At 42.2% G+C, this 23608-nt stretch overlaps 1 protein-coding gene across 1 annotated transcript in view; it reads right to left on the bottom strand.

Moving 5' to 3' along the window:
- Window positions 1-1991: 1991 nt before the first annotated feature.
- LOC139381403 (heparan sulfate glucosamine 3-O-sulfotransferase 3A1-like) overlaps window positions 1992-23608 on the bottom strand; it is a 63977-nt gene continuing 42360 nt past the window's right edge. Inside the window, exon 2 of the mRNA XM_071124904.1 lies at window positions 1992-2613. Coding sequence (XP_070981005.1) covers window positions 1992-2613 — 622 coding nt within the window. The remainder of the gene's footprint in view (window positions 2614-23608) is intronic.

Genomic DNA, 23608 nt, shown 5'->3' with positions numbered 1-23608 from the left:
GGACCTCACCCCGCAAGGGAAACCAGCAGTCCAAAAATAAGCCTTTTAGATAGAAAGCATATTTTAGCATGGTTGGAGCCTCCTTTGACATCCTGTAAGCTTGGTCGAGATGAGCAGAGACAACTAGAGAAGGAGTTGTGGGGAGATGGGAGAGGGTTTATAATTGAGGTGCTGCACGCAGATCTTTGCTACGCAGGATCACCATTTTGCGTAGCTAGTTGTAGTTCTTTGCTGTGTAAATAAGCCTTTACTCAAAATAACTTTGACACAACAGTACTTAACCTCGTAGGAATACATCTGCTGTACTGTGGTCCATTGAGTGACTGTTCTGAAGCATAACAACAGGCCCACTGGTGAGGATGATGAGGCAGGATCAGGACTTCACAAATGTGAACTGTTTATAAAGTGTGATTTAGAAATCCAACATGACTTCAAATGAAATAGACAAAATTATAACGTACGAATGATAAATAGTGATGGCAAATTGATATGTTTCCCCCTGAACTCATATTGAAAACACTGAGCATGATGAAGTTTCCCTTTGAGGAACATTTGAAAGGGGAGAGGCTTTTTGGAAGCTCACAACCAGGCAGATATAAATCAAAAACACAACTTCAAAATTGTTCTCTGGCTCCTTTAAAAAGACAAAGAGAGACACCTCCATCCATGGTTGCTTCCGAGGCAAGGAAAGGCTGGATGACAGCAACTGTTTTCAGTTCACAAGGAGGCATGTTAAAGAAGAAATCTGAGAAATAATTTGGTTAGGCCCACTAGAGGTCTCATTATAACATTAGTTGATGAGTTACTGTTACTGATACAACAGTTGACTCACTATGCATCCCAAATAGCACCCTATTCCCTATGGGCCCTTGTCAAATGGCACCCTATTCCCTATGGGCCCTGGTCAAATGGCACCCTATTCCCTATGGATGCCTGTCAAATGGCACCCTATTCCCTATGGGACCTGGTTACAAGTAGTGCACTATACAGAGAATAGGGTGCCACTGGACACTTCCATTGAGTGCTATCTTTACTCTATCTCACTCTCTACACTGTAATTCAATCAACTCCATTAACTCAGCGTGGGGAAACTGCCCTCAGAATAACAAACCCTCGCAGGATTATAATTACAAGCTCAGCAGGAAAAGAGTCCGGGAATCGCATATACAGATTCAAATGAATAACCTTAATAAACATGATGAAGAAAAAAATGTGTACAGTATAAAACAACATTCTATAAGCACAGAAAACATAAAGCATATCAACATGTATATTATATTCCGCATGTGTACACCCATCTTAAATAAATTAAATGTAGTTTTAACTTTTCAAAATGTTTCTAGAAAAATACAATTCTTTGAAAAGCAGCTGGGTTTGCTTTACAATATGGTATATAATCACTCAGACAAGGCTTTTTATCCAAAGTCTCTCTGTTTTGATTTCATATAACCTCCTATACAGTAACAACATATTTGTCTTTTGCATCACTGAAAGGTTCCCAAACAGAAAGCCCTCTGACAGGAACTACAGGGAGAGGTAGAGATGCAGTATCTCTCTAGTATTAGAACCACCACATGCTCTATAAGGGATAATCCCTCTCCATTTCCTTCAACCAGCCTCAGCTGATATTGGTTCTGAGACACAGTAACACAGTGAACACGTTAAATATCTGAATTGCCAGTAAGAGCAGATAAGGCCTATCCACCGCTATCACATACACATATTGCCTCTAGGCTAAGTGTTGTTGCTGTCCCACAGTTATACTGCAGTGTCAACAGTCATCTGTGTTCTCTGGTCATCTGTATTCTGGAGCGGCAGGTAGCTTAGCGGTTAAGAGTGTTGGGACAGTAACTGAAAGATCACTGGTATGAATCCCTGAGCCGACTAGGTGGACAATCTGATGAGCAAGGCACCTAACTATAATTGCTCCCGTAAGTCACTCAATATGAGTATCTGCTAAATTACTCAAATGTAAATCCACCAAGGCAAAATCAGTCGTCCCAACCAAACATGCGTCCCGTCATCTGGTAGAACTTCATGTTGAAAGGCCTGTAGAAGTCCCGTAGCCTCTGCACCACCTCTGGGTGGATGTTGGGGTGGGTCCGCCCTTTGGTTTTGCCCAGGCAGTGGGGCTTGCTGCTGCCCTCAGCCTTCTTGAGGCAGGAGAAGCCCTTGGTCTGGTTGAAGTAGAAGTGTTTGTCTGTGATGATCCTCTTGAGTCCCAGGAAGTCCTGCACTCTGCCCAGCTCTCCGGCAGGGTCGCTGATCAGACGCTCCCCGCTCACGAACAGAATCTGGCCCATGGGGAAGTACTCTAGCCAGTTGTCCAGGTGCTTGGCATAGATGCCGATCTGGATGGCGCTCCAGGATGTGTCGATGAGCCCCGTAGTCCTGTTTTTGAAGGTCAAGCTCTCGAAGGTGGGAATTTTTGGGTTCTTGGACAGCGTCTGTGTGTAGTCAGAGATGGCCCTGGTGATGGGGTCCCTCACCACCACGATCAGCTTGGTGTCCCGGGACATGGCAGAGATCCGGGCCGGGGCCTCTCTGGTCACAAAGTAGCTGGGGGTCTTCTCCATGGTTATCTGGCCCTCCAGGGTCTTGGGCATCAGCTCTCTGAAGAGAGGAGAGGGATACGTTGAGAAGACATTGATTGACTGACTGTCAGACCTGACTGTCAGACTGTCAGATACGTATAAACTTTGACAAGAACAACTCTAAGTACAACAAACATGTGAGACTGAGAAAACACAAAACAAACACATCTAACACTTTATTTTCATTGGATTTGTCTTGAAATTTCTTTATCATGCAGCTACAGTCTGCAAGCTTTAAAACTAGCCAGAAAAGCGGGGCCAAATGTACAGTATCACATCTATACTTGTTGATAGTTGTGTAGTGCGTCTGAGAGTATTGATAGTTGTGTAGTGCATCAGAGTATTGATAGCTGTGTAGTGTGTGGGAGTATTGATAGGTGTGTAGTGCATCAGCATATTGATAGTTGTGTAGTGCGTGGGAGCAATGTATTTTCTACGGTAGTATTTCCTATGCAGCCTATTCCCTGATTATATAGTTCACTACTTTTGACCAGGGCGCATCACAATTAATATATTGCAGTTTTCAGCTAATTTCCTGCAGTTCTACACATTTAGGCATGATTTCTGCCATGTTAATCTGATATCTGAGTGAGAATGACTAACAAAATCAATGGGGGCCCACTGGAGGTCAGGGCCCAGGGGAGGTGGGTGCCTGGTCAGTATTTGGTCATGATTACTGCAAGATTAGATACCTGACTAGACTAACTATCATTGTTAGCTTACATGTTTAATAAAACAATTTGTCATCTAACAAATTATAGGTAGTCAGTGAGTGCCTGCCTGTGACTGACATAACAAGGGAAAACCTGCCGAATGATGTACAACCACATTTCTGAATTGCATCTGATGTATTCTACTATTCTTACTCTCAACAGCAAGTTGAGACCCCGACTGAGTTCCCCAAAAAGCTTTTGTCTCTTATTCTTGGAGCCGGCCCTGAATTCCCTGTACCACTAGAAGAAAACAACAGCGTTAACAACCTTTCCCCAGCAGAAAGAAACTCATCCTTCGTTCGTGACACGCAGCAGTGGAACAACATGTTTCTAAGCTTATCTGAATCTGGATCTGGAACGTCATCAAATAGACTATTTGAGAACCACAATTTGATTCATTGCTGCATGGACATATTCTCTGTTTGTTATTCTGTAGATATTAAAAATGAAAAGTGTTCGTATCAGGCCGCATAATATTGTGATTAGGGATGTTTTTTTATTCAGTTTTAATATCACATTTATTGGACACTTGATTTGGAAAAGAGAAACCCTATGTTTCGGGGCCGCCTTCTAAACAGCTGCAGATGAGTGAACAGACCATAGCAGAGACATAGTAGTCACAGCAAAAGTGGTCCTGTTGGACTCAAGGGCTGTTTCCACAGGGGCATCCTATTCCCTATATAGTGCACTACTTTAGACCTCTGGTCAAAACCAGTGTACTATGTAGGGAATAGGGTGCCATTTGGGACAAAGCCTGGGAAATTAAATCCTGGTAATGAAAGAATACACATAAATCCCACCTCAAATATTTACAGCAAAAAAGTTAAACTGGGAAGGCCGCTCAGCCTTAATATTTGCTTTAACGTTTTCTTTGGCAATATTTCTTAATCTGTGCGGGCCCATTTTTCACACAATCTATTCGGCCATGACACCCCACCTTTCCAGCTTCTCTCCTCTGTCTCCCCTTCCCTCTCCACCCTCGTCTCTCCTCCGCTGCCCCAAGTGCCTTCAGGACAGTGACTTGAACCAAAGCAGATAAAAGCAGCCCATGAATCATTAACGTCTCCTTCTCCCAGCCATTTAGAGCCTCTGCAGAATGCACACTTCAATTATTCATCCTAGCTCTCTCTATCTCTCTGCTGGTGTGGCTCTGCTTAAAGCCCAGGATGTGTGTGTGTGTGTGTGCTGACAAAGTGGCCTGCCTGCGCTGCTCCCATGGCAGATGCATTTTACTGTCCGTGACGGAACTACTGAGCTGTGCTAGGGGAAGGAGGCGGGCTCAGCCTCTGTCAGGTCCCCTGGCTGGTCAAAATGGGGAGGAATAAAGGATGAGAGGAGAGGAGGAGGGTGAGGCCTACTCATCTTTTCAATCTCAGGGCCTTTATAAAGCGACACACAGCAGCAGATAGCTCTCGACTCCACACAGCCATCCTCCGCCACCAAACTTGATACTTTCCTAATGTGACGGCAGCACCGTTTTTCTGTCTCACAAACAGGCAGGTAAAAGATCATGCTTCGTTTAACCTCCATGCAGCTAAAGAAGACGAGGCATCTGAGATGCCACTAGAGAGATGTGTTTCTCAGAGTGAGAGTGCTTCTGAGAGATGCCAGCTGTCAGACTGTGAAGTGGATGATTTCACTACGCCCTTACGCTTCTCTCCAAGATTTCCCTCTTGCACTGATGCTGGGAAAGTCAAGATATTTGAATAAATGTCCATATCCAGCCTGAAAACAGAGGTTTTGGTTTCACCCAAAAAAGGACCACATTCAATTATGGCAGTGTCTTTTTGGTTCCACTATGACACCTAAATGTGTTTAAAATAGTTTATGTTTTGCCAAGATTTATCCACCACAGGAGGCTATTGAGGGGAGGACTGGAAGTCTGGAAGGAGTGAATGGAACTGTATCAAACACATGGACACCATGATGTATATCAGACCCGTCCTCCCCAATTAAGGTGCCACAAACCACCTGTGTGATACACAGAGAGCATTCACTTTGAAGTGTCCCTGCGTGGTTTATGTGCCTCTCCTGCCCTTCAGGGTGCAGATGCTTCCAAGGTATAATAGCCTGAGCCTCCTGAGTGACTCTAACCTGGCAGCCTCATGTCACAAGATCAGGGTGAGTCAGCACAGCTACACACAGTTAGTTCTCCAGTTTTAAAATATATACAGTGCCTTGCGAAAGTATTCGGCCCCCTTGAACTTATCCAGTATCAGGATAGTATTGGGTTAGTATCAGAATAGTATGAGTATAGTAGCATGATAGTATCAGGAGAGTATCAGAACAGTATCAGGACAGAATCAGATCAGTATCAGGATAGAATTAGGATAGTTTCATGAAAGTATGAGAAAAGTATGAGAAAAGTATCAGGATAGTATCAGAATAGTATAAAGATAGTATCAGGATAGCATCAGGATAGCATGAGGATAATATCAGGATAGTATAAAGATAGTATCAGAATAGTATCAGGATAGTATCATGATAGCATCAGGATAGTATCAGAATAGTATGAGGATAATATCATGATAGTATCAGGATCTTATCAGGATAGTATCAGGACAGTATCAGAGTAGTATCAGGATAGAATCAGAATAGTATAAGGATAGTATCGTGTTAGAATCAGGAAACTATCAGGACACTAACAGGATACTATCAGAATCGTATCAAGATAGTATGAGAATAGTATCAGGATACTATCAGAATAGTATCAAGATAGTATCATGCTACTATCAGGAGAGTATCAGGACAGAATCAGAACAGTGTCAGGATAGTATTATGATACTATTATGATAGTATCAGGATAGTATGATAATAGTATCAGGATAGTAACAGGATAGTATCAGGATAAAATCAGAAGAGTATCGGGATAGTTTCGGGTTAGTATCAGAATGGTATGAGGATAGTATCATCATACTATCAGGAGAGTATCAGTACAAAATCAGAACAGTAGCAGGATAGTATTAGGATAGTATCATGATAGTATCAGGAAAGTATCAGGATAATATGAGAATAGTATCAGGATAGTATGAGAATAGTATCAGGATAGTATCAGGATACTATCAGGATACTATCAGATTAGTATCAAGATAGTTTCAGTATAGTATCAGAATAGAAACAGGATAGTATTGGGATAGTATAAGGATAGTAATAGAAAAGTATCAAGATAGTTTCAGAATAGTATCAGGACATCATCTAAAAAGTTTTAGGATAGTATCAAGATAGTATCAGGATAGTGTCAGAAGAGTATCAGGAATGTTTCTAAATAGTATCAGGATAGTATCAGGATCAGTATAAGCATAGTATCAGGATAGTTTCAGAATAGTATCAGGATATAATCTAAAAAAGTTTTAGGATAGTATCAAGATAGTATCAGGATAGTGTCAGAAGAGTATCAGGATTGTTTCTGAATAGTATCAGGATAGTATCAGGATTGTTTCTGAATAGTATCAGGATAGTATCTGGATAGTATCAGGATAGTATCAGAAAATAATCAATATAGTTTCAGAATAGTATCAGGATGTAATCAAAATCGTTTTAGGATAGTTTCAAGATAGTATCAGGATTGTTTCTGAATAGTATCAGGATAGTATCAGGATCAGTATCAAGATAGTATCAGAATAGTATCAGGATATAATCAAAATCGTTTTAGGGTAGTATCAAGATAGTATCAGGATAAAATCATGAGAGTATCAGGATAGTATCGGGTTAGTATCAGAATGGTATGAGGATAGTATCATGATACTATCAGGAGAGAATCAGGACAGAATCAGAACAGTATCAGGATAGTATTAGGATAGTATCATGATAGTATCAGGATAGTATGAGGATAGTATCATGATACTATCAGAATAGTATCAAGATAGTTTCAAGATAGTATCAGGATAGTATCAGAATAGAAACATGATAGTATTGGGATAGTATAAGGATAGTATCAGAAAAGTATCAATATAGTTTCAGAATAGTATCAGGATACAATCAAAATAGTTTTAGGATAGTATCAGGATAGTGTCAGAATAGTATCATGATAGTATCATGATAGTATCAGCGTACTCTCATGATAGTATCAGGATAGTGTCAGGACAGTATCAGAAGAGTATCAGGATAGTATCGGGTTAGTATCAGAATAGGATGAGGATAGTATCACTGTAGTATCAGGATATTATCAAGACAGTATCAGAAAATAATCAGAATAGTGTTAGGAAGTATCAGAATCAGGATTGTATGAGGATAGTATCAGGTCCCCTCAGAAATATGGTGTGTGAGCAGGCCACCTGGTAGCCATAACCACAATAGTAATATATCAATAAACATAATAATATTCATAACCATTAAAGTAATACAATTAAGAACATAATAATAACCGTAACATTACAGTAATATAATAACATACTAATAACAATAACCATTATAGTAATATAATAACAAACATCATAATTACCATAAGTGTAATATAATAATACACATAATAATAATAACCATAACCATTATAGTAATATAATAATAACCATAATAATAACCATAACCATTATAGTAATATAATAATAACCATAACCATGGTCTTCTTCTACAAAGCAGGACTTTCCAGATGTTTGGTTCCCATGCATAATTCAGTATATGGAGGATGTGTAGTTTGAATAAACTCTGCAATGCTAAAGAAAGAAAATCATCTCTAACTGTCTTCCCAAGGAATAAAGACTGGGGATTGAGTGGGGAGAGAGTTTGAAGTTGATCCATGATAGATTCATTCACAGGTCTGGGATGACTATACAGGGAAGAGAAAAGAGAGTGGCTTTTGTTCATGCAGGCTACACAAGAGCATTTATTTCAATTCCAACAGGAACCGCATGCAGTCTAATGAAACTTTATTGGCAGCGTAGGTGATGTAATGAACGAGGTACCTTCCAAGTGCCTGAGATTTACTGCATCTCCACAGACCTGCTTTGATGTCTTCTGTGCACTGCTAAAATACGACTCCCCATACACACTAATGCATGGAATACAGACAGCAGGCGTCAACTCATAAAACAACGGAGCAGAATGGAGTAAGGATATACAGTATGTAAGTGTAAGCATGGTTTATATTAACATTTTGATGCTGGAACTAACTTAAAGATATGGCGGAAAGTGTATTGACGATTTATGGTGTCACATTTTCATTAGAAAATTAAAATGACAGGTTGAGTGGGAAACTTTTGAGAGCACAAACAAATAACCACTGTACTTTTTAGGGAGAAAATATGTGAGACAGAACACGGCGTAAATTGTACTCTGAGAGAATACGCTCATATGGTTCTACTAACTAGGCAATGTTGTCTGTCAAAACTCATTGGAGGTTACTCTATTCCCTGTTTGAACACATTCTGAAGGACAAGGTAATGCTAGAGGAGATCAGTCAATGAGTCCTTTGTAAGGTTGTCTATAAAAGGAGTACTTTGGCACAAATGGTCTGATGCATCACGGCTTTAGTTTCCCCCTCCCTCCCTCCATCCATGTTACTTCTCTTACAAAACCCATGCAGCCTATATATGTGTAGTGGTAAAAAGGAGGAGGAGGAAGAGTGGGTAGTGGTACTGTATGATGGGGATCCCCAATAAATACAAATATATACAGTACCAATACTCATTCCCCCTCATCCTACTCCTCATCTTCCTCTTCATTCTCCCTCCCTCCCACTACATACAATTTTTCAGGCTACATAGAGTACATATTGAGGTATAGCAAAGGTTATGATCGGAAACAAATGCAGTATATTACAAACAAAACAAAACTAGCAAGTAAGCAAATCCCTCCTGCTTTACTCACAGATCAATCAGAAAGGGTCTGGGGTTTGACTGAGGCTGGAGTTGGACTGGGTCTGGAGTTGGACTGGGGCTGGGGTTGGATTGGGTCTTGAGTTGGACTGGGTCTGGGGTTGGACTGGGTCTGGAGTTGGACTGCGGCTGGGGTTGTATTGGGTCTGGAGTTGGTCTGGGTCTGGAGTTGGACTGTTGCTGGGGTTGGATTGGGTCTGGGGTTGGACTGGGGCTGGAGTTGGACTGTGTTTTGGGTTGGACTGGGGCTGGGTTTGGATGGTGGCTAAGTCTGGGTCTGGGTCTTGGGCTGGGTCTGGGGTTGGACTAGGTCTAATGTCTGGCCCAATTAATGAGTGTCTGGTGACCTGCAAACAAGGGGGTCCCTCATTTACGTCTACCGATGTAGGATCTTAATTTGATCATTAAATGAAAAACTGCACTAACACACAGTTAAATTAACTGTACTCCACTTTTCATTTAGCCTCATTTTGACCAGCTAATAGCCTAACCACCAATCCAGCAACATTATGGACTAAATGTTCAAATCTTGTAGGATTATTTTTGCTGTAACAATACAGGTCATATTAAGATCCTACATCTGTACATGTCTCTCAATGGAGCAATAGAGGCCAAAAGGCTAGTGGAACAGGCACTAAGAGCCATCCCGGTCCAATTCTCCCCATGTAGAAGCCTTTGTTTCCTTCTTCTATTCCAGTGTGAAGCATACTGTACATCCCCTCATCCACTCCCAGAGTGTTTTCCACACGGCCGCCATGGCCGGTGTTGTGACCAGATAATCATCTGGTAAGTGTCTCAATATTTCTGCTGTTTGCAAGGGAGGGAAGGGGAAGGAGAGAATAGCTCTGCTCAGCAGACATTTTCCAGGTCACTGGTTTATAGCTGAAGTCATGAGGAGGATGGAGCTGGGGAGAGGAGGGTGGGTCAGTGATTTAGAGTAATGACTGCTGTGTGTGGTGGTATGTCCGCCTGCGCCTGTTCTGCTGGACCTACTGCTTTACAGCTCTGTCAACCTCTCTGGTAACAGTGTAGCACCTTTAACTGACCCTGGGGGCAGCAAATGCCCCAGGCACTGGAAGTGGGCCAAGGCTGGCATAGGAGGTGTGATGTGAGAGGGGAGTACAGTAGTATGCTATGGTGGGAGAAACAACTGTTTTCTATAACCTCTTATGTATTCAACTAAACATCAGGGAGCTCCGATGGTGAGAGATCCATCCGTTTATCATGGTGGTATGGGTCAGGGGATCACAGGTGTGAGCCTAACCCCAAATCCTGTTCTTCATTTGGGTTTAGTGTCGCTCCTCGTGCCCCTGTCAGCTGTGACACACCTTGAATGGGCTTCATTGCCAAAATCCCGAGGTATCCCTTTAATATATTGTTGAACATAATATACTCTACGGCTATATCAAAGTTCCAGAGTGGGATCTCTGCTACTTTTAGAGTTATGATCCAAAATCTAAGGATTATGGTTTGCTCAGCTATACCAGATACAATCCTTATATTGCCAATTTGAAATGTCTTTCTCATGCAATTTTTTTTATTATTTATTGAACTATTATTTAACTCGGCAAGTCAGTTAAGAACACATTGTTATTTACAATGAAGGCCTAGGAACAGTGGGTTAACTGCCTTATTCAGGGGCAGAACGACAGATTTTTATCTTGTCAGCTAGGGGATTCAATCTAGCAACCTTTCAGTTACGGCCCCAACACTAACCGCTAGGCTACCATTGACTGGCACAATTACAAACAAACACGAGTGATTCCATTTCTAACTAGTACGAAAAAAAAATCTGTAAATGGTCCTTTAGATTGACATACTAAATGGCATACTGTATATCTAAAAGCATAATTTAGAAATAATGTACCAAAGTTGGCATATTTGTGACGTTTGGCCTTACCCAGGCCTACTTTAATTCTCCATAGTGTTTCATCTGTAGCTACTTTAATACTCCATAGTGATTCACCTGTAGCTACTTTAATACTCCATAGTGTTTCATCTGTAGCTACTTTAATACTACATAGTGTTTCATCTGTAGCTACTTTAATACTACATAGTGTTTCACCTGTAGCTACTTTAATACTCCATAGTGTTTCATCTGTAGCTACTTTAATACTACATAGTGTTTCATCTGTAGCTACTTTAATACTCCATAGTGTTTCATCTGTAGCTACTTTAATACTACATAGTGTTTCATCTGTAGCTACTTTAATACTCCATAGTGTTTCATCTTTAGCTACTTTAATACTCCATAGTGTTTCATCTGTAGCTACTTTAATACTCCATAGTGTTTCATCTGTAGCTACTTTAATACTCCATAGTGATTCACCTGTAGCTACTTTAATACTACATAGTGTTTCACCTGTAGCTACTTTAATACTCCATAGTGTTTCACCTGTAGCTACTTTAATACTCCATAGTGTTTCACCTGTAGCTACTTTAATACTACATAGTGTTTCATCTGTAGCTACTTTAATACTACATAGTGATTCACCTGTAGCTACTTTAATACTCCATAGTGTTTCATCTGTAGCTACTTTAATACTACATAGTGTTTCACCTGTAGCTACTTTAATACTCCATAGTGTTTCATCTGTAGATACTTTAATACTCCATAGTGTTTCACCTGTAGCTACTTTAATACTACATAGTGTTTCATCTGTAGCTACTTTAATACTACAGAGTGATTCACCTGTAGCTACTTTAATACTCCATAGTGTTTCATCTGTAGCTACTTTAATACTCCATAGTGTTTCATCTGTAGCTACTTTAATACTACATAGTGTTTCATCTGTAGCTACTTTAATACTCCATAGTGATTCACCTGTAGATACTTTAATACTCCATAGTGTTTCATCTGTAGCTACTTTAATACTCCATAGTGTTTCATCTGTAGCTACTTTAATACTACATAGTGATTCACCTGTAGGTGGTGTCGTATGAAGCTTTACCACTGGCTCTGTAATTTGAGTACTATTTAGAGTTCAATAAAACTATTTTCTTTTGATGGATGAATATTGAAACATATAAACAGTAATATTATCCTCAGGAATATCAAAGCTCCGCTAGTTGTAAAATCTTATACATAGAAATTGGCACAGTAGGCAATGTAACCGATCACAGCCCTCCTTTTAGTTCTAGCATTGCACAATTTGCAAATCACCAGGGTGACCATTTTGAATCCATTTTCACATTCACTTTGTTGGTAATGCATATACATTGGATCATAACTTTAAAAGTAGCAGAGATCCCACTCTGGATCTTTGATATGCCCAGTCTATATTATGTTCAACAATGTATTTGTCACGTTCGTCGATAGGAACGGACCAAGGCGCAGCATGAGTTGAGTTCCCCATACTTTATTACACCGTGAAACTACAAAAACAATAAACATAACACGACCGTGACAGCCGTAGTGCACAAAACACTAACACAAACTATATCCCACAAACAGGTGGGAACAAAGGACAACTTAAGTATGATCCCCAATTAGAGACAACAATATTCAGCTGCCACTAATTCTGAACCATACTAAAACACCAACATGGAAATATAATGACTAGAACACCCCCAAGTCACTCCCTGACCTAAAGCACCATAGAGAACCCCGAGGGCTCTCTATGGTCAGGGCGTGATATTATTAAGGTATACATTGGGATTTTGCCAATGAAGCCCCTTCAAACTGCACGCAGAGTGGTACCAATGGCATCCATGAGTTCATCTGACTCTGGGGAAGTAGGCTTAGATAAGCCTATTTTTATTATTTATTTATTATTTATTGCCAAAAATGTGTCAAATCTCATTTTTTTTATTTTTTATATTCATGTTTATATTTTTGGGGATTTAAATCTAAATACCTCTCATATAACAGCAAGCAGTAAAACTTCATAAGAGACAAATTGTTCGTACATATTACAGATCACATGACCTATATTGTCACAACAAAATAAAATAATTTCCATGTAAAAAGGACCCATGAGCACCAGCATGTGAAGTTCTGTACGTTATACCTTGAAGCTATTTCATCGCCCCAAGAAACCTCATTTTACTCTCTGTTCCAGACGTTCTAGACGACCCATTCTCATTGCTTTTAGCCATACCTTTATCCTACTCCTCCTCTTTTCCTCTGGTGATGTAGAGGTGAATCCAGGCCCTGCAGTGCCTAGCTCCACTCCTATTCCCCAGGGGCTCTCTTTTGATGACTTCTGTAACCGTAATAGCCTTGGTTTCATGCATGTTAACATTGGAAGCCTCCTCCCTAAATGTGCTTTATTCACTGCTTTAGCACACTCTGCCAACCCGGATGTTCTAGCTGTGTCTGAATCCTGGCTTAAAAAGCCCACCAAAAATTCTGAAATGTTCATCCCTAACTACAACATTTTCAGACAAGATAGAACTGCCAAAGGGGGCAGTGTTGCAATCTACTGCAAAGATAGCCTGCAGAGTTCTGTCCTACTATCCAGCTCTCTACCCAAACAATTTGAACTTCTACTTTTAAAAATCCAGCTCTCTAAAAACAAGTCTCTCACTGCTGACGCCTGCACACCATATGTGAACTGATTGCCCCCCATCTATCTTCAGAGCTCGTGCTGCTAGGCGACCTAAACTGGAACATGCTTAACACCCCAGCCATCCTACAATCTAAGCTTGATGCCCTCAATCTCACACAAATTATCAATGAGCCTACCAGGTACCTCCCCAAAGCCGTAAACACGGGCACCCTCATAGATATCATCCTAACCAACTTGCCCTCTAAATACACCTGTGCTGTCTTCAACCAAGATCTCAGCGATCACTGTCTTATTGCCTGCATCCGTAACGGGTCAGCGGTCAAACGACCTCCACTCATCACTGTCAAATGCTCCCTGAAACACTTCAGCGAGCAGGCCTTTCTAATCGACCTGGCCGGGGTATCCTGGAGGGATATTGATCTCATCCTGTCAGTAGAGGATGCCTGGTTATTTTTTTTAGATGCCTTCCTAACCATCTTAAATAAGCATGCCCCATTCAAGAAATTTAGACCCAGGAACAGATATAGCCCTTGGTTCTCCCCCGACCTTGCTGCCCTTAACCAACACAAAAACATCCTATGGCGTTCTGCATTAGCATCGAACAGCCCCCGTGATATGCAACTTTTCAGGGAAGCTAGAAACCAATATACACAGCCAAGGCTAGCTTTTTCAAGCAGAAATTTGCTTCCTGCAACACTAACTCAAAAAAGTTCTGGCACACTGTAAAGTCCATGGAGAATAAGAACACCTCCTCCCAGGTGCCCACTGCACTGAAGATAGGAAACACTGTCACCACTGATAAATCCACTATAATTTAGAATTTCAATAAGCATTTTTCTACGGCTGGCCATGCTTTCCAACTGGCTACCCCTACCATGTCAACAGCACTGCACCCCCCACAGCAACTCGCCCAAGCCTTCCCCATTTCTCCTTCTCCCAAATCCAGTCAGCTGATGTTCTGAAAGAGCTGCAAAATCTGGACCCCTACAAATCAGCCGGGCTAGACAATCTGGACCCTTTCTTTCTAAAATTATCTGCCAAAATTGTTGCCACCCCTATTACTAACCTGTTCAACCTCTCTTTCGTGTCGTCTGAGATTCCCAAAGATTGGAAAGCAGCTGTGGTCATCCTCCTCTTCAAAGGGGGGGACACTGTTGACCCAAACTGCTACAGACCTGTATCTATCCTACCCTGCCTTTCTAAGGTCTTCGAAAGCCAAGTCAACAAACAGATTACTGACCATTTTGAATCTCACCATACCCTCTCTGCTATGCAATCTGGTTTCAGAGCTGGTCATGGGTGCATCTCAGCCACGCTCAAGGTCCTAAACGATATCTTAACTGCCATCGATAAGAAACAATACCATGCAGCCGTATTCATTGATCTGGCCAAGGCTTTCGACTCTGTCAATCACCACATCCTCATCGGCAGACTCGACAGCCTTGGTTTCTCAAATGATTGCCTCGCCTGGTTCACCAACTACTTCTCTGATAGAGTTCAGTGTGTCAAATCGGAGGGACTGTTGTCCGGATCTCTGGCAGTCACTATGGGGGTGCCACAGGGTTCAATTCTTGGACCGACTCTCTTCTCTGTATACATCAATGATGTCCCTCTTGCTGCTGGTGAGTCTCTGATCCACCTCTACGCAGACGACACCATTCTGTATACTTCTGGCCCTTCTTTGAACACTGTGTGAACAACCCTCCAGGCAAGCTTCAATGCCATACAACTCTCCTTCCGTGGCCTCCAATTGCTCTTAAATACAAGTAAAACTAAATGCATGCTCTTCAACCGATCGCTGCCTGCACCTGCCCCCTGTCCAACATCACTACTCTGGACGGCTCTGACTTAGAATACGTGGACAACTACAAATACCTAGGTGTCTGGTTAGACTGTAAACTCTCCTTCCAGACCCACATCAAACATCTACAATCCAAAGTTAAATCTAGTCTCTAGTCTCTAATCTAATCTCTTCCTATTTCGCAACAAGCATCCTTCACTCATGCTGCCAAACATACCCTTGTAAAACTGTGCATCCTACCAATCCTCGACTTCGGCGATGTCATTTACAAAATAGCCTCCAATACCCTACTCAACAAATTGGATGCAGTCTCTCACAGTGCCATCCGTTTTGTCACCAAAGCCCCATATACTACCCACCATTGCGACCTGTACGCTCTCGTTGGCTGGCCCTCGCTTCATTCTCGTCGCCAAACCCACTGGCTCCATGTCATCTACAAGACCTTGCTAGGTAAAGTCCCCCCTTATCTCAGCTCGCTGGTCACCATAGCATCTCCCACCTGTCTCATGCGCTCCAGCAGGTATATCTCTCTGGTCACCCCCAAAACCAATTCTTTCTTTGGCCTCCTCTCCTTCCAGTTCTCTGCTGCCAATGACTGGAACGAACTACAAAAATCTCTGAAACTGGATAATTTAGCCCAAACAACTACCTCTTTCCCTACTGTATTTATTTATTTTATTTATTTATTTATTTTGCTCCTTTGCACCCCATTATTTTTATTTCTACTTTGCACATTCTTCCACTGCAAATCTACTATTCCAGTGTTTTACTTGCTATAGTGTATTTACTTACTTACTTACTTTTTTTTGCCTTTACCTCCCTTATCTCACCTCAATTGCTCACATCGTATATAGACTTGTTTCTACTGTATTATTGACTGTATGTTTTGTTTTACTCCATGTGTAACTCTGTGTTGTTGTATGTGTCGAACTGCTTTGCTTTATCTTGGCCAGGTCGCAATTGTAAATGAGAACTTGTTCTCAACTTGCCTTCCTGGTTAAATAAAGCTGAAAAAAAAAGAGTTAAATTTGGTGTCAAATGAAAGCTAAGAGTGTATATTTTTGAGAAATGAAAGCATATATAGATTTTCAACCATGGTTAATAGTTTAGGTAGCTAGCTTGCTACATGTCTAAACCAAATACTCTACTATGCAAGTAACCATTTCACTGTACAGTTTACACCTTCAAAGCATACTTACTTTGCCATTGTTCCTCAACTGCGATGTATGATATACACATTTTTTGCTCGGATTCTCTACTTTTATCCAATGTAAAAAAACACAATTTAAAATGTTGCTACATAAGACTGAATCGACGTGGTGGGTCACATTGTCCATCTTAAACATTAGGAAAAAGCAAAGGCTTTCATTTGTGGTCAAACAGATGGAAAATGGGTCTTCCACCAGAAAAAGTCTTAAAAGGTATTAGAAATACATCAAAACACACTGTTGAAATAAAGACCCTTGCCAACTAATATCCACACTTATTTGGTATAATAATTTTATCTGCCTTCTGTAAGTTTAAGAAACATTACCTTGTGCTTAGTTAGACCTATCAATTTGTTAGACCTATCAATTAGCTGTAGTGATTTTACTGACATACATTTTGTTTATGAATTATTAAGTGGGTAAAACTCAAAAATCTGTAACCAAATCAGTAAGAGAATTTCCTAAGAATCGGTAACAGAATTGGCTACAATGGGAAATCATAGTACAGCGGTTAGAGCATTGGGCCAGTAACTGAAAGGTAGCTAATTTGAATCCCGGGGCTGACAAGGTGAAAGATCTGTCGATGTGCCCTTGAGAAACAATAATTGCTCCAGGGTCACCGTTGATAATGGCTGACCCTGGCTGTGATGTGACCCCACACTCCGAGGGTTTTGTATGGAATCACTCACATGGGAATTGTGGGGGGATTGGAGTGATGCATGGGAATTGTAAGGTGTAGGAAGTAATTTTCGAGAGCGACACAATTACTAGATAAGAGGCTCATCTCTTCCTGGAAAAGGACAGGACCTCTGTTAGTCATTCCTCTGGGAAAACAACAGCAACATGGTTTTGATAAAGTGGGGCAATGAAGAGATACCAGAAAGACTCATGGGATGTAGATAAAATATCACCATATTGGACAGCAATAACTGCTGAGAAAACTGGTGAAGGGAAACAGATTGGTACAGATGTAGGATCTTAATTTGATTATTCTTTTGTTGATGAGAATTTTCCAGGAAATGCAGATTCATGATTGATATAAATTCACAGGAAACCCACACGAACACACAGTTATATTAACAGTGTTGCACTTTTCATGTAGCCTACTTTTGTCCAGCTAAAAGCCTAACCACCGATCAAGCAACATTATGGACTAAACCAGTGGTCATCAACCGATTGATTACGTTCGACTAATCGATCTCCAAGGCATTCGTAGTCAATCACTAAACATTTCAGAAAAAACCCAAAGATAATGCCTTGCATTCCTATTTTTTGTATTAATTTTGCGCTATTGACGGTAGGTGCACTTGATTCAGCTGCCCTGCTCGCTGGGTAGGCAAAGTGTTCCCATTGGATGGCATAACCATGGCATAACAAAAAGCTAAAGCAAAGTTGATACTGTGAGATTTCAAAACCCAACGATAATGCCTTGCGTTCCTATTTTTTTATTCATTTTGCGCTATTGGCGGTAGGTGCACTTGATTCAGCTGCCCTGTGCGCTGGGTAGGCGAAGTGTTCCCATTGGATGGCATAACAATGTCATAACAAAAAGCTAAAGCAAAGTTGATACTGTGAGATTTCAAAACTTTTAAAACCATGACTAGAGAGACTGTCTGTCATGCCTACTCCCGCTCCAGGCGCTCGACATCGCTAGTCTACTTACCACTGGTCCTGGCAACAATCATTACCCCCACCTGCTCCCCATCGTTACACACACCTGGACCTCATCATTACCTTGATTACTCTCCATTTATTTAGCCCTCAGTAACCTAAGTCTTGGTTTTGGTCACGTTCAGTACGCTTCTCCTGTTTTGTTAATCTGCCTTATTCATTAAACGCTCCTTCTGCACCTCCTTCCTGACTCTCAGCGTATATGTTTTATTGTCAAGAAATACAACAAAGAGCTGCTGTTTTTATGAGTGTTAAAGTTTTTACTCAGCACTGTCCACACTTTTACGAACCATAAAACGCATATTCTACTTCCACTCACGCTACAACCAGCACTGCAGCTGTAATGAATGAATAGGAAAGTGTTTCTATTGTATAGGCTTCTGTTATTATTATTAGTGTCTTGGGTCTATTTTATTATCAAGGAAAATGTCACTTTCTCAACATTGTGCATGAAGCTGAAATAATGCGGTACGACTCAAGTTTCACTATCAGCTGGAACGTGGCATCCAGGAACATTCAGCTATGTTAAATCATCTTGGTGCCATGATGGATCGCGTTGTCCAGACTATGGACCGCTGGGAGAGACAGGAGGTCTCTCCAGTGCCTCGACCAGCGCAACCAGGGTTACCTCTACCTGTCCCGTCCGGAACCAGTCCCAGTGGGATGCGTATCTCCCTTCCCAGGGAGTATGATGGGACGACAGCACAGTGCCAGGGAATCCTATTACAACTGGACCTCCACCTGGCAACTGTGCACCCAGCTCCCTCGGGAAGGGAGAAAGTTTCTGCCCTCGTCTCATTTCTCTCAGGAAGAAGTCTGGAGTGGGCAAACGCCATGTGGGGAGAAGGAGACGCTGCAATGGACCACTTCGAGTTCACCGGGTCATCATTGACCATCCACCCAAGGGTAGAGAGGCTCTTCTATTTAAGGCAGGGGACGAGGAGCGCCCAGGATTTTGCCCTGGAATTCCGGACCTTGACTGCCGGAGCAGGCTGGAACGACAGGGCCCTCATCGACCATGATCGGTGCAGCCTGCGTAAGGACGTCCGACGTGAGCTGGCCTGCAGGGATGCCACCATCTCCGTTGACCAATTGGTGGATTTGTCCATCCGGTTGGATAACCTGCTGGTCACCCGCGGACGTCCAGAGGGGCTCTGTTGGTGCCATCTTCCAGCACCCAGTACCCATGTATTTGGGAGGGGCTGCTCATAGGGAGACTGGAGGAGGAGCCATCACGTGCACCTTCTGTGGCCGCAAAGGGCACACTGCCGGTCGGTGCCGTGTTGGTCCCTCTGGGAGTCAAGGCAACAGGCAGCGCACTCTGGCGTCACCCCAGGTGAGTTCGCACCACACTCATCCAGAGTCCTCTGTTGATCACCTGTTTGTATCTGTTTGTTTCCCTGATTTCTCCCCGCCTTCCCAGTATAAAGCACTCGTCAATTCAGGCGCAGCTGGGAATTTTATCAACAGAGCGTTCGCCCTTAGTTTAGGGATCCTCATTATTCCTGTAGTTAGACCTTTCCCGGATCACGCTCTGGATAGTCAACCATTAGGGTCCGGGCTAATCAGGGAAGACATCATCTCCCTGACCATGGAGACGCAGGGGGGTCAGGAGGAGAAAATCAGTCACTTTCTTATTGACTCTCCTGCGTTTCCCATGGTACTAGGCCTTCCCTGGTTAGCTCTTCATAACCCCACTATTTCCTGGCAACAGAGGGTTCTCACGGGGGAGAGTGCTCGGGGAGGTGTGTAGGGGTTTCCGTTGGTGCTACCACGGTGGAAAGTCCAGACCAGGTCTCCACTGTGCGCATCCTCCCAGAATATGCAGATTTCGCTCTCGCCTTCTGTAAAAAGAAGGCGACTCAATTACCACCTCATCGACGGGGGGATTGTGCTATAAATTTGATTTGAATGTATTGGGCCTATAGCTTTCTGCACAAACCTCATTGCTACAGTAATGTTTTAACTGGTTAATGTTGCAGAGGTTTACGTTTTTTAAGTCATGTTAAATAAAGATCTGAGCGGTTGATCTCGGCTTGCATTTTGAAAGTGATCTTAAAGGTTGGTGACAACAAAAGGTTGGTGACAACTCGACGCATCGTTCAAGTCCTGTTGTTTCATGATTATTTAGATGTGACAACATAGGTCAAGTGGTCTGTAGGATGTATGAAAAAAACTGTCTGAGCACAGTCAAAGGAACTTTACTTCCATCACTTAAAAACTAAAGCTGAACAAATTGGGTCGTAGAACATTAATAAACAGTGTTGTTAGTCCCTTTGGGGTGGGCTGTCTGATTATAAAATTCACAATTAGCTAGTATTTTTGCTCAGTTTATCACCAGATTTAGAGGCGCAACATATACACGCCCGCATGCCCACACGCACGCACACACACACACACAGATGGCGTAGCAGTGCAGACGTGTTTTGTTCGTCCTCTCGTGTACTTTGGTAATTTTTGTCATTTTTGGATATATTTCAATTTTTCCATTTTAGTTCAATTATACCTTCACAGATTCACAGATACCAGCCCTTTTTTAGCCTGGATAATACTCGCCAGCCTACCAGTATCGGACTGTCTCTCCACTACAACGCCGGATTCCTGCCGTAATCCCTGGACCATTACTACTGATCTTCACAGCTAGCTAGCACCCACCGAGTTACCAAGTACCGAAGCTATCCCTGAGGCCCACCTCCCGGCCTACTCAATTGTTCACCCGGATTCCACCCAAACGAGGCAAGAACCCACTACTCCACCGGATCCTTGCCATAAGCTCTGGACCTTGGCACCGGATCACCGCTGCTACCGAGTGGCTACAGTGGCTAAAGCCCCTACCCCGAAGCTAGCACCAGAGCCAGAGCCAGGGGCATCTCCCGGCTAAAAAACTAAATTACTACAACTACAATACCTCTTTCGCCATCTGGCTTGGATCCTTTGTCGACACGGTGCCCCGCCGCACCACCACGACTGGTCTGCCGACAAATACTCCATCCGCTGTGCCTTCAACCGGCCTCCGTCTGAAGTCGGAGCAGACGCTTCTACTAGCCCCGGGCTACTAACTTTAAACGCTGTGTCGCCCGCGTGCTAGCGTAGTAGCGACTACTCCGTGTCTTCCCTGTTCCATCTATTGCTAACCCCTGGACCCTATGATCACTTGGCTACATAGCTGATGCCTGCTGGATTGTCCATTAATCACGGTACTCCATTATTTTTATTTTATTTTATCTGTCGGCCCAAGCCGCAAACTCAGACTCTGTGTGTAGTTAACCGACCCTCTCTGTCCAGCCATCAACATTTTACCTGTTGTTATTGTTTTAGCTGATTAGCTGTTGTTGTCTCACCCGTTGTTGTCTTAGCTAGCTCTCCCAATCAACACCTGTGATTACTTTATGCCTCGCTGTATGTCTCTCTCAAATGTCAATATGCCTTGTATACGGTTGTTTAGGTTAGTTATCATTGTTTTAGTTTACAATGGAGCCCTAGTCCCACCTCCTTTGTCCCACCTCCCACCCATGCGGTGCCCTCACCCATTATAACCAGCAGTCACCCATTATAATCAGTCCAGAGATACAACCTCTCTTATCATCACTCAGTGCCTGGGCTTACCTCCGCTGTTTGCGCACCCACCATACACCTGTCTGCACATTATGCCCTGAATCTATTCTACCACGCCCAGAAATCTGCTCCTTTTATTCTTAATTCCCAACGCTCTAGGCGACCAGTTTTGATAGCCTTTAGCTGTACCCTCATCCTACTCCTCCTCTGTTCCTCGGGTGATGTGGAGGTAAACCCAGGCCCTGCGTGTCCCCAGGCACCCTCATTTGTTCTGTGATCGAAAAAGCCTTGGTTTCATGCATGTGAAAATCAGAAGCCTCCTCCCTAAGTTTGTTTGTACCCAAACAGTTCGAACTTCTAATTTTAAAAATTAACCTCTCCAAAAATAAGTCTCTCACTGTTGCCGCCAGCTATCGACCCCCCTCCGCTCCCAGCTGTGCCCTGGACACCATTTGTGAATTGACCCCACCCCCTATCTAGCTTCAGAGTTCATTCTGTTAGGTGACCTAAACTGGGATATGCTTAACCTTTTTGGGATAGGGGGAAGCATTTTCACTTTTGGATGAATAGTGTGCCCAGAGTGAACTGTCTCCTACTCTGTCCCAGATGCTAATATATGCATATTATTATTAGTATTGGATAGAACACACTGAAGTTTGTAAAACTGTTTGAATGATGTCTGTGAGTATAACAGAACTCATATGGCAGACGAAAACCTGAGAAAAATCCAACCAGGAAGTGGAACATCTGAGGTTTGTAGTTTTTCAAAGCTTGGCCTACCGAATACACATTGAGATATGGATAAAGCTCCCACGGCTTCCACTAGATGTCAACCATCTTTAGAAACTTGAATGAGGATTCTACTATAAAGGAGAGGCTCATGAGAACTCTTTGAGTCTCCGGAATTCTCCGGTTGGAACATTATTGATGTTTTATATTAAAAACATCCTAAAGATTGATTCCATTCTTCGTTTGACATGTTTCTAAAGGACTGTAACGGAACTTTGAGTTTTTGTCTGCACAAAATGCTCGCGCCTCATGAAGATGGATTACTGGGCTGAACACTCTAACAACAAGTGGCTATTTGGACATAATTGATGGACTTTACGGAACTTTATGGAACAAATCAGTCATTTATTGTCGAACTGGGATTCCTGGGAGTGCATCTGATCAACTTTGTTGACTACAAAATGGTGTATGATCCTCTGGCTGTTTTGGGTTCCGAGCGCCGTTCTCAGGTTATGCATTTTCTGTAAAAGTTTTTTTGAAATCTGACACAGCGGTTGCAAGGAGAAGTCTATCCTTAATTCTGTGAATAACACTTGTATCTTTTATCAATGTTTATTATGAGTATTTCTGCAAAATCACCGGATGTTTTGGAATCAAAACATTACTGCACGTAAGGCGCCAATGTAAACTGAGCTTTTTGGATATAAATATGCACCTTATCGAACAAAACATACATGTATTTTGTAACATGATGTCCTATGAGTGTCATCTGATAAAGATCATCAAAGGTTAGTGATTCATTTTATCTATATTTCTGCTTTTTGTGACTCCTATCTTTGGCTGGAAAAATGGCTGTTTTTTCGACTTGGCTATGAGCTAACATAATCATATGTTGTGCTTTCGCTGTTAAGCATTTTTGAAAATGGACACAATGGGAAGATTAACAAAATGTTTATCTTTCATTTGCTGTATTGGAAATGTCAATGTGTGAAAGTTAGATATTTCCCAAAAAT

Source organism: Oncorhynchus clarkii, chromosome 23 (genome assembly GCF_045791955.1).
Source record: "Oncorhynchus clarkii lewisi isolate Uvic-CL-2024 chromosome 23, UVic_Ocla_1.0, whole genome shotgun sequence".
Lineage (NCBI taxonomy): Eukaryota > Metazoa > Chordata > Actinopteri > Salmoniformes > Salmonidae > Oncorhynchus > Oncorhynchus clarkii.
This window is presented reverse-complemented; position numbering and strand designations above follow the sequence as displayed.